The 9,463-nt window shown below is 37.6% G+C and overlaps 1 protein-coding gene across 2 annotated transcripts in view; it reads right to left on the bottom strand.

Moving 5' to 3' along the window:
* Positions 1–9,463, bottom strand: part of RTN4 (reticulon 4) — a 73,533-nt gene that overhangs the window by 43,365 nt on the left and 20,705 nt on the right. The window contains exons 2-3 of one of the 2 annotated variants that reach the window (XM_019662105.1): positions 5,996–6,052; positions 2,900–5,320 (exon numbers count right to left, since the gene is read on the bottom strand). The exons of the other annotated variant lie outside the window; for it this stretch is intronic. Of the exons in view, the coding sequence (XP_019517650.1) occupies positions 2,900–5,320; positions 5,996–6,052 (2,478 nt within the window). The remainder of the gene's footprint in view (positions 1–2,899; positions 5,321–5,995; positions 6,053–9,463) is intronic. 2 annotated transcript variants of the gene reach the window in all.

Genomic DNA, 9,463 nt, shown 5'->3' with positions numbered 1-9,463 from the left:
TGAAAGTTGCATGAGGGCAAGACTTTGTCTTAGCCTTCATCTTTTCTTTATCCTTTGTCATCATCCACACTATCATCCCCATGCTGCTCTGGGCTTCTCAGACTCTTTTTACTGTTCTCTCCTCAACGATTTTAATGTGCTGTTGAAATCCTCACTGCACTGTGAACCATCTCCCCATCTTCACCCCACTCAGCTTCTCCCCTTGCCTCATGGCCAAATCCTGGCCATTATAATCAACCTGGAAGTCTAAATTCAACATCTAACACACAAACACACACACAATCCTACTTTGACTACAGCTTCCTATCATTCTCGTGTTCATATTTGTTCCTACTACTCTTGATTCTTAGATCTAATTTGGACGTCAAGTTCTTTGATCTGTTGGGTTGCCAGGAAGGTCATGACGTATTTTTTTTTATGCTTTTCGTTGCAAAAATGTATCATGACTTTTCCAACAACCCAATACTCTTATCAACTCCCTCTCCTCCCCTGTTTACATTCTTCAACTTGAAGTCCATCACTTCTAATTATTCTCTTGCTATTATTCTCAACTCCTTTCACTCACTATCTTTGCATTGGGTCCATTTAGCAAAATACAACCTTGAATCAATACAAGCATTTCCCTTCTCTGAGCCCATCCCCACGCTATTGGGCACAGTTAAAGAAAAGTCACCTTTCCACTCAGACCACCCTTCAATCTTGACTGGGCTCTTAATGCAATACCTTTGTTTCCCTACTCAGAAGATATTTCAGACCGCTTCTGCTCAAGCATGTTCCAGCTTATTCTCAGCAAATGACCTAACATACTGCTTTAAAGAATAAACATAAATCATCAAACAATCCCTTAACTTCCAGTTACAAAACCCTAGCAGTATCAACGCCCATATTTACCTTTTTGTTCACAACTGTCAAAGTCCTTCAAAATCCTTCCTCCTCTATAAACTAATTTCTCCACCTGACTTCTGGGTCTCATCCCATCCCCCTCCTGACTCTCTATAAGCACCTTTAGACATTCACGCCGATAATTTTTCTTAAAGGCCTTTCCTCAACCTCATACTCTCCCTCACACTTGCTAACACTCTTTTCTCCACGTTCTCAAACTTCTAAAAAATTGTCAACATTTAGTATCTATTTGCTCAAATCCCATTCACTCCTCAACCCTAGCCCTGTCCACTCAAACCACCTGCCACTATCAGACCAACACCTCCCCTCCTTTCTGACAATCCGTATCTTTTTTTATTGGGAAATTGGTGGAAGGGAACAGCATTGGGAAATCGGAGAAGGGGAACAGACAAGTTGCTGTCCTTTTGTTCTTCAGTCTAGCTGTGGAGGACGCTGCTTCACTGGCCCATGTTGGTATTATCATTGCGCTCTTCCTGGGTGAGGCAGTTGCTCGCTGGCCACTGGACAGCTGCTCATGGCGACTCACAGCAGCTCACGAAAGCTCACGCCTGCTGCTGGCCAACCCCACTGCAGCCTACACCATTGCTGGCGACTCACAGCAGCCCAGCTCCAGGTGGAGCTGTTGTTCACCATCTTAGCTGTAGAGGGCGCAGCATCACTGGCCCACATGTGGGATCCGAACCGGGGCCCTGCTGCTCAGAGCTGGCGTCCCAAGCCAACTCCTAACCAATGTGCCACTCAGCTGGCCCTGACAATCCTTTTCTTAACTGAGCTAGTATTTGATAATGTTGACCAATCCTTCCACCTTTAAATCTTTCTCTTCTCTTGGTTCTCTCCCTAGTTGTTATCTGTGGCTTTAATTATTTATTTATTTATTTAAATAATTATTTAATTATTTAATTATCCCTGAGCCCACGGGAAATATACACACAGCCAAGGTCTCTCTCAAAAGCTTCCTGTGTATAATGTCCCTCACTTCTTGGATGTCCCCTAGATACCTTAATGCCAACACATTCAAAACTTATTTTTTTATCTGCTCTCCTTAAAACCCACTTTACTCTCTCACGTTCCCTAATGCAGTTTCTCACACTGCCATCGATGTATTTGCACACAAGACAGCTTCAACTCCCCCCCTTATCCTTCACGTGCCCATCTAATCAAACACCAAGTCCTATGTCTCCATGCTCACCCCACTGCCTTAAAGTTCACAATCTCCTCTAGCTTATAGCAACAATCTCTACATTGGTCTCTACCGCTAGTGCCTACCCATCTTCAATATGTAAGTATATTCAGCAAAATACACATAAACACTACATATTTTTATAGAAAACACAGCTAAATTAGAATGCTAAATAAAAACCACATGTGCAAATCACTTTACACAAATCAGATAACGGAAAATGTAGTCAAAAGGAAAAAAATGAGAATAAGTATTTTCATAAGAATCCCTAATAGCAAACCTTAAGTTACACTTTCAACAAAATGTCTACTACTCAGTATATTTATAACTTTATACCTATTACTGAAAAATACTGCATTATATTGAAATATTAGAAACATTACAGAAATGTTCTTTCATTAAAATTTTACAATGAATTATTTTCTGGGAAAATAAAAGTAAATGCATCTGAAAATGTTTTTTTGTGTGTTTTGTTTTAATACCTCTTGCTCTTCTTACAGTTAGGAAACACTGAAGCCAAAGAAAAAAAGTAGACATTGAAGCTAATTCCAACAACAAAAAAATTCTAGTTCCCAGGTGCAATATAAAAATGACCCATGAATAAATGTGTAGAAAAGTTAAGAGCGAGGGTGAGTGATGAGTGCAAGAGGGACAGGAAAAGCACTAAAACCTTTACCTGAGACAGTAGAAAAGAATTCTTATCAATGAGATATATTAGATGCTATGAATGTAACATATCACATAAAATGTAGTGGAATGTTCCATGGTGAGTCAAAAGGAAACAAGAAAGCACAAAACGATGTATGGACTGATTACCTGAAGTTTTACTCAGCCCTGCTGAAAACATAGCAGATGGCGATCTGGTCTCTTTTTCTGTACCAGAAGGAAGTTTTTTCTCAGCTTCTTTCACAGGAACTTTGGGTTTAACTATACTGCCTATCTCTGGTTCAGAGGCCAAAGCAGAAACATCTGGAGGCAGTGAGGGCACCTTTGAAATATCAGGCCTATCTTTGGAGACTTCATCTGGGACATGGACTTTATCTTCACCTTTACGTTGTATGTTCTTGAAGAAAAGGTCTTGGGGTAATTCAGAACAAGGCAGTGACCCAGCTCTATCCTGGACACTACCAATTTCACTTTTGAGGGCTACGTCTAGGTCAGTGTATTCCCTAGCTAATTTAGACGAATCCGTTTTAGAACTGACAAATGTAGGGAACTCATCTATAATCTCAATTGGAGAGGAATCTGAAAATGTTTCACTCTCTCTTATTTTTGCTTCCTTGGCAGTAAATAAGCTCTCATTTGAATAAGCTGCAGAACTGAGCTCCTCCATCTGCAAAGGAATTTTCTCCTTTTGGGTCAATGCTGAAACTTCAGCAGGGGATAAGTTCTCTTTTGTGATGTTTAAATTGGGCTGAAAAGATTCCAAATATGGCTTCCCCCCCTTAGATGGTGGTGCAGCACTGATTTTTCCCTTATTTTCATGTTCTACCATTAATTCAGATGAAGTTTCAATGAGATTTTCTTTCATAAGTATCACAGCTTCATCTTGTTTTTGTGGAACTTCAGGTATTGAATCATCACTAAATAAGTCAACAGGTTCAGAATCAGGTGAGGGTGAGGAGTCCTCGCCTAGCTCAGAATGAGCAGGCACTGGCTGTGCAACTTTTGCTATTTCTGAATAATTAGAGAAATCAGGAGTTGGTTCGGTAGAGAGCTTTGTTCCTTTAATTAAGTCACATGCAATAGATATATAGGGAGCTTCTGTTTCCTGAACAGCTACAATAATACTTTCAGGCTCTAGAATTTCTTCCTTTGTTCCCGATGCTTTTTTTAGTGATACGTTCACGGCCTCTTCATATGGTGGTGGATTTTCAGGCTCAAGTTTCATGCTTTCGTAACTAACGGCAAGAGGAGCTTCTGATGGCACTGAGCTGGGCTGCACGGCGGAGGCACCAGCACCAGGAACGACGGAATTTAACGGTGCTTCCATAACAATGTCAGGCAAAACTGGTGAAGGAGTCGCCTCGGACTCTTCAAACGATGGGCAAAGCTGTGCTACGGGGTGCAGTGACTCTTGCATAGCTTCTGAGGTCTGAACCAAGTCCATTTTTGTTTCAAAAGCCATCTTCGTACCTGTAGCTTCATTCAGTTCACTTTCACAGGCTTCCTGTACTAAGTCTGGGGTTAGGCCTTCAGGCATGTTTGCCACTACTTCCTCAGGCACCTTTGATAAATTATTAGTTGAGACATAATCTGTCTCAGAATCTGGTGTTGCTACAAGAAAAGGGTTTGATGATTTGGTGCTAGCACTTTTCTCTGTTACAATTTGGGCCTTTTTTTCTTCTATTTTTTTCTCATCCGTCTTATTTTCTGAAGTATGATCTCCCATCAAAGGGAAAATGTGTGTTGAAATGCTTTCAGGTGCTGTTGGGTTAAAGGGCGTACGTGAGATGTATGCTCCCAAACCATCTTTAACAGCTTCTGGTGTACTGGGAAAGGAGGTATCATCATTACTGCTGTCACTATCTCTTTCATGATTTGTTTGCTCAATGCTACCTGCAAAACACTTCTTATCCACTTTACTTTCCAACTTGCTCTCTATACTACCTGCAGTAGCCAACACATCACTATCTGGCTTATAAATCTCTCTTACTTCCCACACTCTCTCAAATGGTTTGAAGTCTGCATATTCTTCCCTCATAGGAGCTCCTGCTGTAACTCCCATTTCATTAAAACTATCCTTTGATTTTTCAGGAGACATAACTTTGTTCTCTTCTTTAATCAATTTAGTAACGGCTACTGGTGACTCTTGCTGATTTAGAAGGATGTTACCACTAACTAAATCCTCCTCTTCACCTTTTTTCTTCGCAATTATTTCTTCTCTAGGGCTTGCCACTGTTAGGGCAGATTCTGCTTGTGGAGAGCCAGTGAACGATGAGGATCCCATTTCTGAGTATTCCGGTTCTGAAAACGCTGTTAAATCTCTGTCTACAAATGGATTTTTTGCCTTCTCTGAAAACCCTTTAGAAGCTTCATTTGAAGTTTCTTGAAGTGTTCCTTTGGTGGGTAATACTGCTGGTAAATTACCAAGGTATTCATGTTCTTTAAAAGAAGTAACTGAGAGGGGAGATAGAGAAGGAAGAGAAGCAGCAGTTTCAAGCAGGACAGATGGGAAATCCTCTTGACCAGCGGAAACAGTGTTACCTGGCTGCTCCTTCAAGTCCATAATTTTTTCTGTGACCATGGACAGAAAGGAAAGTTAGAGAATGCCAGTGTTCTCAGAGTTAATGCAAGTTTTATGACAGATTCAAAATAGTTTTAGTAAAGACTTACTGTTAACTAAAACTAAATGTTAATAACATTTAATAAATAAAATAGACTTGAATCATTATTAAAAAATTAAAGATATTTTCAATAAAATCTGTGTATGACTACAGAGGCAATTATATGCTATGCAAGGACATAAATCAAGTCTTTGAGAAAAACCTTAAGTATAATCACTGAAAAAGCTACTTTTAAAACTAGTTTTAGAGGCAGAGAACTTGAAATGAGTTTTGACAGTATAGAAAAGAAAGGGCACTGGATAAATTAAGTGCCACAGAGTGACATTCATTGGCATGAAGGCCTTTCAGCTATAAACAAGTCCATTTTATTTGGAGAAATCAAATAGTCAATATGTAAATGTAAACTCAGGGTCCAAGAATTCCTTACATATTTTCAATTATTAATCAAGTCTGCCCATTTCTCCCTTGGACATAGCATATATAATGCAATTTCAACTTTTCCAGTAGACATTCTTGGAACCATGCTCATTTTCAGTAAATTCTAACTACTCTATACAGAATTAACAATAATAAAGAGTTAAAGTTAGAGAACACAGAAGATAAAAGGCTAGCAGAAAGAACTTGCCTGCAGAGGAGTGTATCACAGGCTCAGATGCAGCAGGAAGAGCAAAAAGTGTCTCATCTGAAAAACAAATAGAATATAACCTCAGCAGAAATAAAGAGTTGGAAGGAGACGAAAGTAAGAGGAGCAGCAAGAGTTTGGTTTGTAATGAGTTAACACAAAACTTCACTACAGAGAAAAGGTCAAGGTGGAAAGGAAAAAGTAGTGCCATTAGTAATACTGTTAATTCACATTAAATTATCATACATATTATAAAGTTGATTAAATGATATCCAGAGAGTCTATTTTTCAAGAGGCAATAACATGTTTATCTTTTACATCATGAACCAAAATGGCTTTAAGATACTATTCTTGTCTTTTAACATACCTCTTCCACTTTTTACTCACGTTTTCAGTTAAATTATCTCATCCTAATTAAGCCAAAAATTTTAAAGATGCATTTGAATAAAATTAATAACTATACTGGCTTAATCTTTTTTTTTAATGGCATATGCTCAATTCAGAAGAGTACTTTCAGACAATTATGCATTTTCTTATTCCAGGTTGCCTATCTTTAAAGAAAAAGATTCTAACAGTCTTGTACACTATTATTTGAAGACATTACTCCTACATAGCATTGTCCGAATTACAAATAAAATACTAATTATCATTAGGTAGATTATTATTATCATAAGTCTTGTTTTGTTTCAAAGTAACATTGTGGTCTACTTGTTATCCTAAGTACTTTACATGCAAGAACTCATTTTACTCCTTAGATCCCTACTACTACAAGTGTTAATATTCCCCCATTTAACAGATTAAAAAAAACCCAAACAAGTGACAGAAGTTAAGCAACTCAATACACAACTAGTGAGACTCAGGCAATTCAACTCCAGAACCCATTTTCTTAACCACTATGTGCAATACATTATGGACTGAATGTTTGTGTCCCCTAGATACGTATATTGAAGCCCTAACCTCCAAAGTGATAGTATCTGGAAACAGGGCCTTTGGGAGGTCATGAGGGTAGGGCCATAGTAGGATAGGATCAGTGCCCTATGAGAATAGACACCAGAGAGCTTTGCTCGTGCCTGTGTGACAACACCCTTCTCACTCTCCCTGTCTCTCCCCATTCTTCTGTATGCCAGTGCGTGCGAGCGCGTGTGCACACACGTCATGTGAACACACAGTGAGATGGCAGCCACCCTACCTAGCTGGCACGTTGATCTTAGACTTCCCAGCATCCAGAACTGTGAAAAATAATTTTCTGTTGTTTAAGCCACCCAATCCTTGATATTTTGGGATGGCAGCCTGAGCCAACTAATACACAATATATTGTTCTCCAATAATCTTGCACAATGTCATTTTATACCTACAGTTAGGAGATCCTGAGCTAAAGATCTTCTGTGGTTTACACTAGAGAAAAGCCTCTAGCAAAACACAATTTGAAATACATAGCCTGAGGGATGACAGGAAGGTATTCCTTTAATGGACAGAACCTAACAAATTTGGACACTTTAATCTGGAAGGACAAGCTAGACAAAGCTGATCAATAGAAAAAATCAAAGAGATGTGGCTATCATGAACATGGGCTTGTCTTCCAAGGGTATTCCTGTTGATAAATAAGAGAGTTAAATTCACAATGTCATATATTTTAGGTAAGTCCATACTTGGTATAATGTCATACTTAAAGGACTCTTAGGTGAGATGGTGAGGTAAATCCATGATATCAAGAGTATCCAATAACCTAGAACAACAGGTTGGACAGGACATTCATCCAAACCAGTAAGACATAATGTCTTATGAGATTTCATAAAACATACACATATGTGTACACTTTCTAAAGATGACTTGCTTTTGCTTTGTGATCTTAGTTTACATAGTTTCTCATTTGTAAAATTAGGGAATTTGAAAATTCCTTTCAGCTAAAATAATGAATGATAAGCCTGTATAAAACTGAGATTTGGCGGTCAAAATGCAGAACCAAATAATTCCACAGCTGCTACATCTAAATAAAAGGTAGCAAAATTCTTAAAATAGATGTCTTTTTTATCTAGACTACATAGTTAAAAAAAAGCCTTTCATTTAGATTATATTAGTTAAAAACCATTAATTTAGAGGCCGGTCTACTTGGAAAGTGAACTAGGAACATATGTTCCTGTTAAAATTAAATGAAAAACAAACTACATCTAAAAATGTGCCAATAAATTTAAATTATTTTTTAAATGTATCTTTCTTCACATGTAATACAAAATCTCTCTTATAGTAAAAACTGTATTCCTGGCACCTAGTCAAATGAGAAAGTTTATAAATTGGTATTTCAAATAGTATTCACAAAATTTCAAAAAAGAAAAAAAAATCTTCACATTTAGAAAAATGAGATTCAATCCAAAATTAGCCACAAAACAAGTAATGCATTCCTAAAAGTACTTAGAAAAAAGATTCAGAAGAGGTCCCTATCATTTGGCCTTCAAGAAAAAGAGTTGCTCATTCCTACTAAAGCGATCATGGATCATTAGATTAAATTTCTTGGTTTCAAGTCCCAGATTCATCACTTAAGACTGTGCAACCCAGAGAAAGCTATTACTTAGCATTTCTATGCCTTATTTCCTCATTTGTAAAATAAACAAAATAATAGTATCTACCTCAAAATGTAAGGGAGGGGCATAAGAAAAAGAAACAATAACTTGCCCTAAGTCACAGAGCTAGGGGGCCAGGGCCAGGATTTAAACAGGTCTAACTCTCAAGTTCATGTGCTTTATCTTCCAAAGAATGTGTTTATGCATAAGTGTGATAGGTGTAAATTCTACTTTATCAGCTCAAGTTTGAACCCCTGAAACAACATAAAGTGTTACCCACCAAATACCCTTGTACTTATCTGAAATATCTGACTGACCAATTGCTTCTTCTTCACAATATAATAACTTTTATAATAGAAACTTTAATGCTGGCCAGGCACATTTAATTCAGATCTCTTGATACTCAAAACCATCCTATCAACAGGTACTACCATTATTCTCACACCACAGATGAGTAAACAAGAGGCATAAAAAGGCTAAGTAACTTACTTGCCCAGAGTCACAAAACTGAAAGGGATGGATCTGAGATGTCAATCCAGTGAGTTTACAAGTCCATACTCTTTCCTTTAACCACTGTGGTACTTCTTTTCCTGACTTTACTATATAAATCTAGAATTTAAAAATGACTAATAAAATTAAGAATGTTCACAAAAAATTTTGATCAAGTTATTATCATAAGCTATCAAATTCTAAGGCAAGAACATCTAAAATTTATTTATTGTTTTGAAAAAAATTAGAGTTTAGTTAGATTAGTCTTCCCTTTCCTGTAAAAGATCCTGACTTTCACAGGTGAATAAACTATTCTATAATCAAGAATACTATAATAAGTAAAAAGCATAACATTCTGAATTACTGAGATAGGTTGTATGTACATTTATATTATTGGGCTTTAAAAAAAGGTCAACGATGCCCC

The sequence above is a fragment of the Hipposideros armiger genome, unplaced genomic scaffold (genome assembly GCF_001890085.2).
Source record: "Hipposideros armiger isolate ML-2016 unplaced genomic scaffold, ASM189008v1 scaffold_366, whole genome shotgun sequence".
Classification (NCBI taxonomy): Eukaryota; Metazoa; Chordata; class Mammalia; order Chiroptera; family Hipposideridae; genus Hipposideros; species Hipposideros armiger.
Note: the sequence above shows the minus strand (reverse complement) of the source record. Positions and strands in the feature narration are given on the sequence as shown.